Source organism: Gallus gallus, chromosome 4, assembly GCF_016699485.2.
Source record: "Gallus gallus isolate bGalGal1 chromosome 4, bGalGal1.mat.broiler.GRCg7b, whole genome shotgun sequence".
Taxonomy (NCBI): domain Eukaryota; kingdom Metazoa; phylum Chordata; class Aves; order Galliformes; family Phasianidae; genus Gallus; species Gallus gallus.
The window spans coordinates 3,726,668-3,744,549 of NC_052535.1; the positions used below are offsets into that span (position 1 = coordinate 3,726,668).

Genomic DNA, 17,882 nt, shown 5'->3' on the forward strand with positions numbered 1-17,882 from the left:
ATCTTGGAAAAGTCAGGCACTCGAACACAAGGGCTTTTGTTCCACCATTCTCTGAGCTCTGAAGAAGTCTAATTTATTTATTTTTTTTCTTCCTTTAACTTTGCCGGCCTGCCAGCTGGGTATGAGCCAGAAGGGTTATCCAGTCAGACCTTAGCGTGGTGTATTTACAATGGTAGTGCATCTAAGGTTTGTTTATTTCAGGGTTAAAATTCAAATGGCTAGAACCATTTAAATAATTAAAGGGCAATCAGAAAAAATGCCATGAAACCAAACAAATCAGTAAAAGTCATGGAAACCATCAGCAATATTTAATTCAGAAATTCTCTTTGTTAGGGAACTTAGCTGAAAGAAAACAGCTGGATGTAGTTCAACCCTCTAAATTAAAAACAATCTAACAAGGTCTATAGGGATAGCTCTTTCAGCTACATATTGGAGACCAGATTCACTTCTACCAAGTAAATGTAATAGCACTCAAAGCTAGAAAGGAAATTCCTCAGAACTGAGGTAGTTTCTAAGTATCAGCACATTTTCCAACTCCTCGCAAGGCAACTGAGCTATTTACAATCCATTTTTTCCCACACATAAATTTATAACTTTTTCAGTTTTATGCTTCCGTGATTTATTTTCTAAAGAAAAAATAGCCAGAATATCCCTAACTCCACTAACATCGTGTTTTAATAAATAACGGGCTACTTCTAGCAAAATTAAGCCTCCAGGATTGTTTCCAGCGGCCAAGAATACCTCATCTTTATAGCTTTGCAGAAATTTGGTGTGAAAATAAAGTTGAATATAACGCTGACCCTGAGCTAACAAGTAATTAATGCTTCAATATAAAAATAGAACATTATCCTTACAACACAAGACTGGAATACAGCAAACCTTCTCTCTCTCTCTGGACCGTGTTCCTGGCTGGATCCCAGTGTCCAGCCAGATCTAAAGGCTATATCTAAAGCAGGAGACATGCAGAGGAATTCTGAGTCTTTCTGAAGACTCTTTTTCACCCCCCTAAACTCTTTAAATTCTTCTTTCTTTTCTTAAAAACAAACATTTCTTTTATTAATGAACTGCTGTTCACCATTACGCTGTTCCAACCACAAAAGGCAAAGATAGAGAGAGATGGGCATCTCAGGCAGTGTTGGAAAGCTGCTCGCTCGGTGCCTGGGCTCCGGGTCCCAGGTGACCAAATGCACCAAAAAGGGGCATTTTCAGCCCAGCCAGCTCCTGCCCCAATCTGCCTGCAACACTGCAGCTCCGCCTGGCTGGTCCTTCCCTTCTGTACCCAACCAAAGCTGCAAAAACAAAACCAGCAGCCCCCCCTGCTTCACCCTCAGCAAAGTATTCCTAAAAATGACAATGATAATAGTCAATCCAGCGCTCATCTAACAGATTTGCAGTCAAGACACACGTTGGCATTTGGATCTGTGACACGACAAGTTGCTTCCAACTGAACAAGTTTAATGCCTTATTCCCATGGGGGATGCATGTTGGGAACTGACCTACATGAAGTTACAGCTAATTGCAAGGATCCGGGGGAACACATGAAAACTCTTCTTAGCATCCACGAAACTGGAATTCTCCACAGTCTCTTCCAATGTAACCAAACATCCCGTAAAGAAAGCACAACCTGCTCCTGGCATTACCACCTCCTGCAAATGGGGCACGTAGCACGCTGACCAGCTCTGCCTTCATCTTCTCTTTCAGCACATCATAAAGACAAATTACTTCCACTTCTTTCCAGATAAGGCAACTAACATAAGGCGGATAAATGGGAAGTTAACTACATGAAACACGTTTTCTGCTCGTTTGGTAATTATTTTTCCCCACAAGATAACATGATAAATAAAACCTGCTTCTGTACAGATATTCCTCATTTCAGAAACACATACTTGTTACATGCCAAGAGAGGACCGTGGGTTTCTTCTTCTCATAAGAAATGTGGTAAAATAAAATAAAATTAAAAAAAAAAATAAAGAGAAGTGATAAAGACGAATGCAGAGCTAACTACAGGCTTGTATATACATTTTTGTTATCCACCTCTATCATGGACTCTTGGTGAACGGGACAGACTGACGGGCCCCATTCCTGTTAACCCCAGAATAGCAAGGGGAAAAAATACCAGTATCTTAAAACCAGTGGCAACATAGTAAAAACTGTACACTGTTGTCCATTAACTTAAAAAGCAAAGTCACTAGATGGTATAAAAGTGAAAGCAGGTGCCTTCTAACTTTGATAATAAGAGTCTCTTTTTTCTCCCTATGCTGCACAATTATCTCCATTGTCTTTGCATGGCCAAGACCAAAACGCTAAGGAACAAGGCTGCTTGTGATAAACCGCTACTGGGAGCGGCAGAAGTGTTCACTTTTTTATCACTCTTGTTGGAGCTCCCAGTAACTTCAGTCGCGTTGAACTCGAACTCCGTGGAGCACTGCTGGAACTCACAGCCGCTGCCGCTCTCCTCCCCGCTGCTCTCTTCACCTGCAGGAAAGAGACACGCTGCAGCCCTCTGCCTTCTGCAGCTCAATGCTTTGCTTGCAAATGGCAGAAGAGAGAGGGAGAGGAAAAAGACAACAAACGCACAGACACTTCCATGATGCTCTTGGTATAAGGAGACTGCTGATGCCTCACGGCACGCAGCACTTTGGCATTGATGAGCCCCTTTTCGGAGCCTGCCAGACATGTCATTCCCCACCCTCCTCACTAACACGCTTACAGATAGCTGACACTTAACCAGCCACCCTGCGTGTTAGCATGAAATCCAATTAAAACAAAAATAAAGCAAAAAAAGGCAAACGACAGCAAACGTACTGACGTCAATGAAGTCGACGTCGTTCCCACTGTATGCATTCTTCAGCTTGTTGGTCATCACCCTCAGAACCATGATTTGCCGACGAATCACCATGTCTGGCTTCGTAATATCGACTTCCACCTCAGGGTTGTTCACTTGACTTGCTAAGCCGTTTCCAGTCACCGCAAAGTCGTACCTATAAGGAAAGCGCTCCGGCCGTTACTGGAGCTGCACTCAGTGGGGACCACGCCAAAGGGTGAGAGAGTGGGGAAATCCAGTGATGCCATCCCCCCAACTCCCAGCTCTGGTGGTTTCCTGAGCCTAATGCCTTCTTCCCATACGTTAGCCCTCACAAAGCACTTCTCCAGCTCTTTACCCTCCTTGCAGCCTTTGGAGCATGGAAATTCAAACAGTGTGTCCATATACTCTGTGCTCCTGTGATCGAGCAGCTGAGGGAAAGAATGCTCTTCCCAGTCAAAAAGAAAAAAAAAAAGAAAAGAAAGATTGGAGGTTTATAATAATAATAGCTTACAACAGCATAAATCAGCTTGCCACAGGCAACACAGCAAACAAGCCGTTGAGCTGCCCTGATGTCCAGTTAGATGATGCTCCTGGGAAAACAACCTCTGGGGTCATAGCTACACCCAAGAAACCTATGGGAACTGTGGGAGGCAAGAGACATTCTGGCTTTGCATAATGTGCCTTTGCAATCAAGCTGCGGTATTATAGACGTACTTCTTACCACGCAGACATGAGATGCAATTTCTCTAATAACCCCAGCAGGAAAAACATCTGTGATTTTGAAAATGAGATAACATAACCCAGCTCATCGAAGCAGACAACAGCCATCCTGCTCTGCCTGAGGAGGTATGCATGCTCAGGTCTGCACTCCTGAACACCTCAACAAAGACAATCTGCTGGTTGAAATGAGAGCCTGAGCAACAAAGCCCACCAGAATACGTCTCCTGGAACAGGTATTTGCAGTACTGTCCTACAGAGCAGAACTCAACACCTTTTATCTTACAGACCACAGATACGACACTTTTCTTCTGATCCTGGTGACCAGGCAGTGAGATGAAAGCATACGTCTAAAGGGCTTGCTCAAACCCTAAACTTTTAAGGGTTTATTTTTATTATTATTTGTTATCAATAACACAAGTTGCTAAGAGATTAAGAGACCAAAGTGTGGATGAGCACTTCTAGCTGCTTGGAGCTATAGAGAAAAGAGGAACAGTGAAGCCCAATCCATCTAGAATGGCAGTCAGCAGGGGCCAGCATTCCCCAGGGTCCCCCCAATCCTCCTTGCTTAGCTCTGCAAAGTCTCCACTTCCCTCCTTGCTGGTGCCAGACCTCACGTGCAGCAGGGACATCTGCTGTGAAAACCTCTGCAGAAGCTGCTGATGAACAAGACCTCAGGAGAGGTAGAGTCATTTCTTTTGACAGAGTCCCAAACCATTACCCTAGCTGAGCAACGCAGAGTACCAGGCACCCGTGAAATGGTGAAAAATGAATGCAGTATGGCTCAATCCTGTGCCTCAAAAATATCAAGAGCAAAAACTGTAAATGCTAAGAAAAACTCCTGGAAAACTTTGTGCTTTTTGTTGTTGTTGTTGTTGTTGTTGTTGTAGTTTTTTAAATGGAACATCTTGGATTTTGCTTATTTCTTCAGTAAGCAAACAGAAGAAAAAGACATGTCTATTTCCAAAATAAAAGTTAAACAGTTACATAAACCATATGACAGAAACCCTTTGACTTACTCATGTGTTGGTAATTTCTTTCTTAGAAGAATGAAAAAAAAAGTTTTGTAACTATTTTTCCATATAAAATGTGCATGAAAACCACTGGTCCCCTTGTGCCACTGTCCTCACTTAGCACAGAAGTTGATCTTTCACCAGCCTCCATCTCCTTTGCCCAACAAGAAACCCAGCAACAGCTGCTGGTAAGCATCGTGTAAGAAGCACAAACTAGAGACATTGAAGCAACAATGCAGGAGAAGCAACCCCAATCTTTTGGCCAAGATTTTGTACACATCACTTTCCTAAACCTGCAAGTAGTCAGTAGGACATCTAGGTGCAGACAGATGCTGCATCTGGATACGCTCGAAAACAAACCACCACACAGAGCTTAAACAACCCTTTAGTGAAGCACTGGCAGAGGTTGCCCAGAGAGGTGGTGGATACTTTGTCCCTGGAAACATTTGAGGTCAGGCTGGACCAGGCTCTGAGCAACTTGACTGAGCTGCAGGCATCCCAAGAGAGTTGGACTAGATAGCCTTTAAAGGTCCCTTCCAACTCAAACAATTCTATGACTCATTCAAGTTCTCCTGCCTACAAGAAGGGTCAGTAGAGCAGCCTGCGTGTGAGCCCCTAAGAGTAGAGGGCTCGAAGTGCTGGGCTGGCCCATAGGGATGGCTGGGGCAGGAGGGGAGTGTTCACCCAACACAACCACGTCTCCAAACCTGCTCTTGGCGCTCCCGTTCCAGCACTCATTCTCGTTGCCCGTGCCCACAGATATCTTTTCATCACTGCAAATGTTGCCAGGGAGAGATGACCAAAATTTTTTGGCTTGCTTCAGCTTTTCTTTCACATCAGTAACCTATTAAAAAAAAAAAAAAAAGAAATGCAGGACACAGTCCAGAATGCCAAAGACTCATTAAAAGTGAAGCTGGAAAGGTATTTTTATCACAACAGACGTGCACAGGCCAGCTTGTTAGGCTGCATGTAAAGTTGCGTCGTTTTGATGGTTGATTTACTTTTTTAATACAAAATTAAACACCACTCTTCAAACACATATTGCTCACAAGCGAAGCCTTTAAAACAGGCACTTTCTGACACACAAGCATTGAGGTAATTCACATGCAGAGCCATGGGCCGACTACACCCCTCGGAGAGTTTAAGACAGCCAAGGAGTATTAAAAAACCCTATAAATCACCAGTGGAAAAAGCACACTTCTCGACATGGGGGAGCAGCACCTGAGGGGTACCAGCAGGACAGGGCACTCACCAGCCTGTCCAAGCTCGTGCCTGCAGCTGTGGTCGGCCGCTCTTCGGGGTTGTAGGGTCTGAAGCGAGCACTGAAACCACCCTCAGAGACGGAGCGAGCGGTTCGGCCCTGTGCGAGTGTTTTTGGCTGGCCACATCCCTGGAAAACCTAGGCAAGGGAAAGAAATGAGCTTAGAAAACGGGAGCTCACAAGAGGCCTCCACTTCGGACCCCAACTCAGGCCTGCAACCCACCCCTCAAAATAATAACCCAGCTCTCTGTATACTTGAAAAGGCATGAAGGAGAAAAACAAATCAACTAGCATAGGGGAACATAAGGGAGTGGATAAATAAAGCCTGTGCACCCCTTGTCCATTTACCTTCTGAGACACTTGCATGCTGTTCTCCTGCATATTCATGATTGCATCTGAAATTTTCACATCAATGGGGTCCATGACTGACTCAATGTTAAAAGGCCCCTCCAGCCTCTCTGCTACCAGCAGCATCGAACCTAACACAGAGAGAGAAGCAAAGGTTTTTAATGGAGCTGTCTCAAAGGTAACACTCACCAACATCCCCCTCCAACACCTGTAAAAGGCAACATGGCGTTGGCATTTGGAGGCAAGATGCAGTGATGACCTGGTCAGTGAGGACCACGGAGGTGCCACTGCAGTGTCACTTCTGACCAGCACGCACCTCCAGGAAACATTCTGCTGCATTCCCAGAGGTTGGAACATCACCAGGCTGCTTGTCGGCACTTCCCAGCCTGCCAGCACCCGGCCACGGGCTCATACACATCAAAAGCAGCACTAAATGAGGGAGAGCCTTTGCAGTCTGCCAGAAGGCAGTCTGTAATCAGCTACTCCCATTAGAACAAGCATTACTAAAACCCTCCTCTCCATACTCCATACTTATTTATTAAAGGTTTCCTTGTGTCATTTGTTTTTAGAGACCGCTTTCAGCGCTGAGAGAGAGAGAAAGGCACCAGGGTCCTTGTGCTAGTCCTGAAGATGACACCAACACAGAAGGGCCCAAGAGCACCAACAACGCAGCCTCACCCTTACAAAAACTCCAGACTTTGCTGTGCCTGGAGAAGATAGATGATTGAACAGTCTGGCCTTCCACGGACAGTTTGCACAAGGAAGATGGCAGGAGAGCAGGGTAAATGCTTGGCACACGTCTACTAAAGGGGAGACGGAAAAGTCTCTCAGCCAACACTAGGTCAGTCTTCCCATGCTGACGTGCACGTATTCATCAAAAACATCATTAAACAGAGGAGCTACTGAGCTTCCATTACCTCCTCTGGGAAATTATTATTACCGTTGAAGATTTCAACCTTCATTGCTTTCAAGCCTTCTCCGAGTCACTCCTAAACGGCAGCTCCAGGCACACGTCTCATGCTAAGCACTCATCTTTTCTTGCCCACTACATCGTTTTCTCTGCAGTCTTTCCATTCCCAAAGCACTGTTCTCTCCTCTCCTGCATCACTTCATGCCGCTATGCCACAAACTTCTAATTCTGCCGTTGCATTGAATTCTTTGAATTCCCCCCGCTGTGACGCAAAGGGCAGCGCAATGGCCCTGAGGAAGCCCCCTCCCAAGGAGCTCCTCCCTCCTCCCAAGGATATGCCTGTTCTCCTCCATTAAGGAGAAATGGGTGTTTCGTACTCAGTCTATTAATTTCTCTTGAAAAGTGTTTCTTGTGACATTCATTCTCCTCCTAAGTGCAGAAGGGTACTTAGGAAAGGCAGAAACTTTGGACTTTGCTTCATAGGAGTTTACTTATCAGTTAAAGTCCTATAAAGATGCTCCAGACATGAAATGATTTACTAATAGCTCTGCACTGGTGTCTAATTCCTTTTAAATAAAAAACCACCACCCTAAAAATTATGAATATATACAATTAAGCTACTTACATATGTATAAAATTTAAAACACCTATATGTCCCAAAGACTTAACACCAAGACCACCACACAAGCTGCAGAAGTGTCCCTAGCCTAGAAATGCAGCCTGTAATGATAACTCAGTGTATTAAAGATCAGCTGGGCATTAATTAAGGATTGATCGGTGGATCAATGCAGCCTCAAAATTGCTTTGGAGGAGATGCAGCGTCAGAGGGACCAGTGATGATGCCCAAGGGATGTTTAGGGACAAAACCCACGAGGAGCTCAGACCCCAGGAAACACCCCTGCCCTGCAGATGGACACATAAATGCTAGAGCTGCTGCAGGGCACGGCTGGAATTTGGCCATCAGTGGCTACAGACAGGTCTGAACTAAATGCATTATTTTTTTTTTTTTTTAAGAAGGTGATAACAAACGAAACAAAGAATCTTAGGCTGCATTGTGGTGGGCTCCAATAAAGTGATGCTTCAAATCTCTGAGTAATGACTGCTAGCATGAATATACCATTGTGCCAAGGGGGGAGAAAAATGCTTTTGATGTGCCACCAAATGGAGACTTTTGTAAACAAGTGGAGCACAACTTAAATGTGTTCACCATTGTCCAAGCGTTTGGGGTTTTTCACGCACACAAAGAACATCCCATCGAGGTTTGGAGGAAGCTGCTCATTTCAAATAAAAAATATTATGAGTGGGCAGACGATAAAAAACACATAAAATCGCATCGTTTTAAAAGAAGAAAATCATCCCGTTTTGTAACTACTTAATTCTCCGAGTGGCCAGGAAAGGCCGCAGATCAATAAAGTGTTTGTGAAGGACTGAAAGGAAACATAAACCCCGATTCTTCTGGCTGTTTGGCGTCTTTGTAAACTTTGAGCCGGGCAGGCCATACACAAGACCATGGGAATGTAGAGCGAATTGGGCCCTTTGTTACCGATGGTGCCATGGCGTTACATGTATCACAGAGAAGGAATGCAGCCTCTGCTTTGACTGCCGATATAGAAAATGCATTCGGCCTCCAGCAGAGCTGCCAAAGCTGGCTATAAAAGATAAGGAAAGTAATAATTGCCTTTAGAGAATGCGTTCGACTGTAGCTCTTCACAAGCAGCGATAGACGCTGACAAGGAGCACTAAGTGAAATAAACTTTCATTAAGAAGAAAATAAAAGGAGGGGAGAAGGGGACTCCGCCCAGCCCCGGGTTTTGATTCGGGGGCCATCCCGCAAACTCCTACCTCCCACCAGGAGCTGGCTGGTGTCCCCACCAGCAGGCAGAGCCGGTGGTGGATTCCCTCTGGCAGCCACGTTTGACATTAATAAGGTTGGCTGGGATTCAAGATAACATTAGCATCACGGCACTTTGAGAGGGGAGGCAAGTTGCACTACAGGCGTAAATAAAGCCTAGGTGCAACTCGTCTCCCCCCAGAGACTTTCCTCTCCTCTCCTCACCCCTCCCCAGCTCCAGCTCGAAGTAGTTAACAACTATAAGGCAGGGCAAGGTGGCTCAGCAAGTTTGATCTGCTTCACAAAAACAACCCGGCAGAGTGAAAAATGTACCCTGGTCACCTATTAGAAACACACAGCGTGACAAAGACTGACTCTCTTCACTGTGCTGGGGAGATGGAAGTGGATTTGGAGGGGGGAGGAACAACAAAAACACCACACCGTACAGCTCCATGCCTTAAAGACCCTTTTCCTCCCGCATACATTTGTCCTTGCTACTGGCATTGAGACAATCCTTGGTGACAAAGCACCCCGCTCTCATGAAGGAAAGCAATTCTTTCGCATTGTGCCACAAATAATCAGAAACCCACATCTTCAGCCTCACTGTCTGACTTGAAGAACAAAAGGCAGTTCTCAGTCTTAACCCCAAGATCTGATTTAAAAGGGGAGGGAGGGAGGGGGGAAGACCTTGACCATTCATTAACAACAATCATTATTTTTAAAAGGGAAAAATTCTTTGCGCGCCGAGCAGTACTCCAGATATGTATATGGAGCCTGAATTCTGCATCTCTGAGCAGAGTAAATCTTTGTGGGGAAAAAAGGAAAATCATGAAAAGGCACTGGAGATTAACACTGCTCATTCAGGAAAGCCTTACACATCCCCCCCCCCCCCCCACCACAAAGCTTGTGTGAAACAAAGTATACCGCTGTCTAATTGGTGTACAATTGTGCTGAGAATGGATGGAGAAATAATTTAAAGACAGCTAAGTGAGAGAAAAAGAGTATAATTCAGCTGTTATCTCATACGCTGCAACTTTAAATGGTACTTAGCAGACGGAGGGCAGGAAGAAGGCTTTGCCTTGACAAACCTACAGGCTCAGCATCCCCGTTATGGAAAAGCTTTGCACAAGTGACTTCCACATAGAGCCACTGACTCTGTGGAACACCGTCCATCTGGGCAAACACAGGCAATGGACACAGAGAGAAGAAAGGGTTACTGAAGGAAAGGGAAGGCAAAGATAAGAAGCAACGCTCAGCCATGCTATAGTGAGAAATAATCCTATAAATTAGGTGGTTCCTCAGAAGACCCAAGCAGAAGCACAAACCCATGCATATGCAGCTGCCTACTCTACACTCGCATGCAACTTTGCACATACTTTCAGTATTTATTACAAGTTTCCCCCTTCAGCTATCTGTATTTTACTAGTTTCAAAATCTACTTGTGACACGCAATAAGTAACTCAGTATTTAAGCCCCAAATGCAAAACAGCAGAGCCCATGCAACTGGGTCGCTGTGCTGTTCTCCTTCTGAACTTTTAAAAACATACACAAAGGACATTTGTCACACGTTTCCCCCTCAAACATGAGATCTATTTCAGTTAATTTGCCTCAAGAGCCAAATTGAGATGGAAAAAAAAAAAGCCTGCAATGTAACCAGCACCTCTTTGGCTATTAAACTGACCACAGAAAGCACAGCTTCAGTTTTCAGTATCTGTACTCCAATGCAAGAATCGACCCAGAGTGCAAAAAAAAAGCAGCAAATGCTGCCAGCAAACGTAACAAAGCCTAAGGCTGTGCTTAAGTAAAGAGTGGCCAAGAAGCCCTTTAGGGAGGAAGCACTGCAAGAAGCTTTGCTTCCATCCTGGAATCGTGTTTATTTATTTTGTCATGTTTAATAATCTTAATTATTGCACGCAGTCCCTGATCAGCCTCATGTGACAGGGCTCACTGGCTCCCCCCACGTTTCGTTTTCAGTTGCATACCACCTACAGCAATTAGCTGCTTGTGCTTTTGTCTGTTTTCTGGCATTATGCCCTTCCCTTTCATGGGATTCCTCTTTTCTACTTGGACTCGATGTTTGCAAGTCTCCTGGCTTTGAGCTGCTTCAGCAACAATTGTAGCTGAAATACTTAATATTCTCACGAGAAAGAGGGCTGGGAGGAATGGGGGGGAGGGAGGTGTCAGCCTCCACGAGAATGACTTGGAAACCCAATTTAGTGTCACGTTTAACTCCCTATATGGAATCTACAGGCAAAAAAAAATACACCTTCTGAAAATAATATCCTGCACACAAGTAAGTTGGCACAGGAGGTTAAGTGAAAGCCAACGCACAAAACATGAGAAAACAAGATCTGTGATTTGAATACAGCCTGAGATGCCAATTATCAGCAATTTCCCCCTGCCTTTCTTTCTTTTTTTTTTAATCTCACAGCTTAATGAAAGGGAAATCTTTTCTTTCTAACAGCTCCTTTTTCCAAGAGCAGGATTGGAAGAGCACCACAGCCTTGTCAGTAGCTGCAGGAACTTCACGCGTGCACTTCATCACACATTAACTGGAGTGAAGCGACTGCTCCCAAAGGATGCTCTTACACAGATAAATCAAGATCCTTGAAAAGGAGCACCAATGACAACATTTAATGTTACCTATTGCCTGCGCCTCCAAAACACGATGCGCCACAAATTCTGCTGTCCTGACCCAAGGTGGAATTTAACATTTCAGTCTATTCATATATCTGACTTGTCAGCCTACTACATATACCAAATACCACCATTTATAAACACGCAAGAGAAATAAACAGGAGGAAGACAATGGCAAAAGTACTTGCAGAGCATCACTTACAGCCTATCAACATTTCTAAAGGATGGTGGCTGAGTGCCAAATGAGCTGTTTAGAAATGGATTTAGACACATGTTCCATTCAAACTTTTAATGTAAAATACAGGCCTACAGCATTTCCCAAAGCTCACCACGGCTGATGGAGCCTCCCAGACTGCATAGAAAGAAAACTGGCTTTAGGAAGGACAGCTGTACGGTGACAAAAACATTCAAGGAGTCATATGGAAAAAACAGCTTATACGTACATCAGAGAGAAACCAGGGAAAGGATATGAGGGCTTCGTGATGGAAATCCTTGGAGGCAGAGGGAAAAGACCAGGGCCTGAGCCAGCAAGGGAAAGCAGAGGCTGCAGCAGCAGATCCAAGGGCAGTATTGGTCAAAATTGCTTAAGAGGTAGCAAGTCTCCACACTAAATTGAGACTCTTTTGCCTTGTTTCTTAGAGGTCTTAATCTAGCTCGGCCTCGAGTCTTTTGGACATGGTGATGAACCAAGACAAAGGAGGTATATCACATACATATGCTATAGCAAGAAGAGACACTCCAAACCTACAAACACATGGCATCGCTACCTTCCTAAAGTTTGCTGCCATGGAGGTTGCTGGTGCAATGAAAGTTCCATTTATTCAGAAATCAACCTGAACTGCAAAAGCTTTACTGTATAACAGAGATGTGAAAGAAAAAGATACCTGCCACAGACACCTTAAAATCTGCTGTAGCAAACATGGCCACTGTCAAAAGCCATTCACAGGAGGGACACAATATCAGGGCGTACTTACATGCAGTTTTAACCCACATTGCCTTACCCATAAAGATATTCCACTCGGCATCCAAATCCCCTTGGTTGGCCAAGCAGCCTCTCATGACGTTAAAGCAGTAATTGTAACAGGGCTTCACCGATGTCAGACCTCGACAGTGCGGGCAGTACATCATTTTCAGCAGTGCCTGTGTACCCTGTGGTGTAGGGTTCACCTTTAAAAGAGAAAAAGAGAAGAAAATTAGCCCTCGGTCATTAAAGCAAAATACCCCACGCATTTGCCATGGGGCTGGTGGGAATGGAGCTGGGCAATCAAAACTCATCAGAAGTCTACCGATGCCTGGTTCCAGGGATCTGGAAAGTGGATGAGAGGTTTTTGGCTCTCCTCCTTGGGCACACCTACCACTCAGGGGTCGTAGCCAGTCTTCCCTTCTGCAGCATGAAATCAGCACTAAAACACACCCAGACAGACATTATAGGTCCCCTCCTTGTGCTGCAAGGACAGCAGAGCTATCTGCGGTCAGCAAGTCACTCTTGAACCCTCAGCAGAGCTGTTCTCAGAAATGACTCACGGTCATTCATGTTTGATTCACTCCCTGGCCTGGCTTCAAAACATTCATTGAAGCAACTTCCACGCACTCTGCCTGCAAAGCACTACCACCAGCACCACGCCTCCCTGCTGGCCGCGTGGTAGATCCATCTGAGGCACTGAACAGGCTCTCCCCCTCAGCAGCCGGTCTGAGGGCTGATCAGCCATATGTGAAAATGGAAAATTGAGTCAGGACTGGAGACACACTGACAAAATAGAAACAGTCTCCAGAGTTTTTAAGCAATGCACTTGTGACCTCCTATAAGGCGTTTACATAGAGCGCTCTAAATAGGTTGTGATCCAAGACCAAGGGGAGGAGACGCACGTGCACCAGAGGAAGGGGAGAGGTCATTCGGTACATGTGGCACATCTCTGCAAACTACTTGCTCAGGACTGTGCAAATCTATGGAATAAGGACCCACACAGAACTACCACGTTCACGTCCATCTCCACCAGTCTCTGAGAAGCAGCTTCTGGAAGCTAGGAGAACACCTGAGGGGAGGCATCCCCATCACCTGCCCTGTGCTCTCACTTTTCCCTATGCACAACCACTGGCTCCAGACAAACCTCCACCTCCCGACCTCTCCCAGGGACAGGCTGGCTTTGCCAATAATGGCAGCAGAGTTTCTTAGGAAAAGAGAGGAAGGATAGAAATCTGTTGCCTTTCTGCCAACTCCAAAAAGAACACAGTTTCTCTTCAACAGGAAACCAGGCAGAAAGACTGAAGGGCGATTTTCTGTGGTTGAGCTGGATTTTGGCTGGCCAGCAACGATCATTCAGGCATCATCTGTACCCCTCTTATCTGTGAGGAGCACTGATTGCAGCTACCACTACTCAGGCACTCAGGGTGGCTGAGCCTGCTGCTGTCAACACGAGCCACTTGAATTTTTAGAAAGGAAGTGAGATGCCTTCACCCACCCCGAGCAGAGGGCCCACGACAGTTCTGAGACATGAGTTAAGATCCCAAGAAATAGCTCCATGCTAAAGAGGCAGACAGCAAGATGCCATCAGAAACCACCGTGTGTCTGGCCAAGACGAAATCTTCCACCATTATGCTGCACTGAGCAGCAGGACAAAGAACGGTTGTCCCTCATCCTGCTGGCTGAGCCGAGCCACTCGGGGACTTGACAGAACTCACAGCACCGAGGCAGGAGCACACGTGGTCCCAAACCATTGCAAACAAAAGACCCCGCTGCCCATTTGGTGGAGCAAATGGAGCCGCGGTGCTCAGTGCAGAGAGCTGCTTGCGGCAGCAGGGGAATCCGATCTGGAGGCTTCAGAGCACGGCTGTCTGGAAGGCGCAGCGGGAGCAGGAGCCCCAGCAGAATGCTCCCCATTGGGGCAGAGCTAGTTCAAACGCTGGGAAGAGCTCATGCAACAGAAAACAGCTAAATCAGATGATTTATAGTAGGAAAACTGAAAACAGACAAATGTAAAGGTATCATCTGCCAGCCAGATGGTCCAGCCCTTCAACAACAGAAAAGCTGAAGAGGGGGGGGAAGAAGGAACGAAACAACACCTCACACCCACAGACAGAGTTCTGAAGGACCCCCATTACCATAACTTTTCTAACAAAAATCCAGTCAGTGCCAGGATCCCCACGTTTAGCCAAGGTCTGTGAGCAGATCCTGCCCATATTAGCACTGCTCATCCTCATAGAAGTGCCCTGCATCCTCCCTGGGAAGAAAATCAGAAAAAGGTTCATAGCACCATGATGCCCTTCAGCCAAGTGCAAGAGCTGAGGATTCCATCAACCCCATGATAGAAAGGTGAGGTTTTATGAAGGGGACCACATGGCAGCTTGTTATGAACAACCATCGGCCCAGTGCCTTCCCATCTTAGGCTCCTTGTTCACACCAAGTGGCTGTGACCTTGCAGCATCCACCCCGCTTTGATATTTCATCGGGTTGATCTTTATGGATCCCAGCAGATGCAGGGGAAACCGAAGCTGCCTTCCCACGTTCCACTGCTGACGAATAGCACTACGAAGACACCGGCCACTCACTCAGATTAGGTGCTGCAGGCATCCTTGGAACAAAGACTTGGTTTGATTTTAAAAACCAACAGAGTTTGGCTTCCTTCCCTATTACAGGGTCATTCTGAACCTAAGATAAACCTCACGACACAACATGGGCTTCTTCAAACCTTCGCCCACAGTGACTGCCCAGTGGAACCGTAGCTTACGATGGATGTAGCCCCATAGATAAGCTCTTATTTTGCAATACAACTGCAGGAGGGAGACAAAGGAGCAATTCACCAGTCCTGATTTGACATTTTATGGCTTTAGAGAGCAACGGGAAAGTACAAATAGAGATTGCCTATAAGAAAGGGTTTCAGGGAAGATTATGAGTAATTACACCTCGTTACAACACTGATAAATACTTAACCACCGCCTACCACTGCAACAAGAACCTTAACCCCTGGCAACACGCCCATGCCCAGTCCAGACCAATTCTGGATCTGTCAGAGGGATGTGCCATATGTTGCACTGGCAATTCTTCACAGGCTTTTAATGTTCACTCTGCCATGCCAGGTGCAAGCTCTTAAAACACCATTGTATGTAACAGAAAACCCAGATATGCTTTGTTCTAGGGTTGTGTTTATCTTGGAAAGCAACTCAAGTTCATTCAAACGCTACTCTAGAATGACCCTCAAAACCAAGTAATCTCCTTTCTAATAAAGCTGGGTCCCAAAGAAAGCTTTATTTGCCAAAGAGGATTTACTCCGGTAGATTTGAACCCAGGTAGTATGTTGTAGTGCACATAGCCTCTAAAAGCTTGTAATAGAAGTAAATGCACTCCAAACCCCTCCTTTTATCTTGTGAAATGTATTTCCTTTCCGTGCCGTTCCATGCACTGCAGCAATCCATCACCCCGTGGTTTCATCATGGAAACTACAATTTGTCCATGTCTATAAGCTTTGACAAACGTGAAGATTAGAAGTTGCTGACAGACGTGTTTTGGCACCCATCTTCACATTCGTATCGGATACAAACTTCAAAACATTACAGATTCACACACACAAAAAAAGGGGGAAAACACAATTACAGGGTTTCTGTGCTCAACTCAAACGTTTCATACCGTATTTGTTGAGGTACACCCCAGCTTACATCAACTGGTGAAGATACAATCATGTTCCTGTTAAAAGGAAGCGTGCTCTGTGGAAGGAAACTTGAGTTTCGTGGGTACCTGGTCACATTCACCACATTTTTTCAACTTTCACATGTTTTACCCTGCATCCTTAGCCTTCTCCTAGCAGTTAGCACTTGCACCTGGATGTGTGATGCTGGTAGAAACTTCACCATTGAAGCACCCACCTACCAAAGGAAACACCTCCATAACAACCTACATAAAGCCACCAACACTTCAGGAAACCAATTTGTGCAAGCAGCGAAGGCTCAGAGACCCAACCAGCCTCTTCTCCCCTCCCTCCTAAAGGAGGGAAGAGCTGAGGAGGGATGACAGAGGTCCAGCTGTAGTTCTGCAGGGAGCTGCAGCCAGGCAGGGAACTCCCACCAGCTGCCAGAGCCACATTTCATTCTCTCACTACCCTAAAGTTAACATTAAGAATGTCAATAACAACATTTAAAATCCAGTCAGCTTTAATAACTATTTATAATAACGCTGATAACTCAGGCTTTCTTATTTTCCAAGCTTGCACAGTTGCAGCGTTGCCATGCCAGCAGCAAAGCCACCAGAAAACAAAATCCAACAGTTTGAAAATAAACACAGTGAAATTACTTCTGATTTATGTTGTGTTTACTTCGCAAAAACCAAATTAGGGCAATACCGGAGAAAGAAGATTTAGAAAGCAGCTCCTCAGTGACAGGGAAAGAGGATTTCACGACAAAAAAAAAGGAAACAAGAACAACAAACCCAAAAGCCTCCCCAAGACCAGCTGTAGGACTGTGGGATGCTCCAGGTGAGCAGGCAGTTGTAAGGCAAGTGAAGCATCGTTGGTTCTGGGGACTGACACAGCCTTACTTGTGTAATATTTTCCTCCACTCCAGGTTTTGCAAGAGCACGCGCCAGTCAAACATTCAGCTCCCTGTGAAGATCACTCGGGCGGTTCTTGGTTTGCTTCCCCAACCCAAATATTCCAACGAAAGTGTTTTGGAATTAACAGCACATTTCAGTGTTTAACAGGCTCTGCTGGCCCAGCGTTAGTGCATGAATAATTTAGAAAGCATCTGATTTAACCACAGATCCGGGCCTCCAAGGTGTTGCACAACAGAGCACTTTTAGGAGAGAGATTTGGGAACAGCGCGGCTCTGTGCCTCGTCAGTATTCAATACCCACGGTGATGTCTTCTGCAATTTTATCTGTCTGGTTACAGTCACCTCTGAGCGAGGAAAAGTTCAAGAGTGCATTTACACTTAATTCTCTACTCACAGTTTGCCTTTTCTCTTTTCAATGCATGCAGATGTGACATTGCCAGGTGGGAACAGCAGAGCTCCTGAGAACCAGCGCACCGTGCACTTGACCTGCTCGGTTTTAATATTAATGTGTCAAAAGGAGACCACTGCATGCTCATCTTGAAGGGTTTCTATTCTTCAGCAGTTGCCCGCCACCAGCCATAGGATTATACCATCCCACACGATGCCACCAAACACAAGCGCCCTCCAAACACAGCTCCTTCTCTAAGCACCTGCCTCTCTCCACAACCCAGAGACACAGCGCACAGTTCTGAGCTTTTTGTTTGCCCAAAAGTGAGACCGCTCATTTTGGCAATGACACCAAAAAACTTCCCTAGTTATCCCTCCTATTGTTTGCAGAATTAAGAGCCAAATCACAGAGTGGGGAGTGGCAAAGATGGAAA

At 45.5% G+C, this 17,882-nt stretch overlaps 1 protein-coding gene across 2 annotated transcripts in view; it reads right to left on the reverse strand.

Annotated features, from left to right (window-relative positions):
- Nucleotides 1–286: 286 nt before the first annotated feature.
- GPC4 (glypican 4) overlaps nucleotides 287–17,882 on the reverse strand; it is a 62,747-nt gene continuing 45,151 nt past the window's right edge. For both annotated transcript variants that reach the window (XM_015278449.4, XM_046940986.1), the window contains exons 4-9: nucleotides 12,525–12,690; nucleotides 6,146–6,276; nucleotides 5,789–5,935; nucleotides 5,244–5,380; nucleotides 2,806–2,981; nucleotides 287–2,475 (exon numbers count right to left, since the gene is read on the reverse strand). In XM_015278449.4, the coding sequence (XP_015133935.1) occupies nucleotides 2,267–2,475; nucleotides 2,806–2,981; nucleotides 5,244–5,380; nucleotides 5,789–5,935; nucleotides 6,146–6,276; nucleotides 12,525–12,690 (966 nt within the window). In that variant the 3' untranslated portion in view covers nucleotides 287–2,266. The remainder of the gene's footprint in view (nucleotides 2,476–2,805; nucleotides 2,982–5,243; nucleotides 5,381–5,788; nucleotides 5,936–6,145; nucleotides 6,277–12,524; nucleotides 12,691–17,882) is intronic.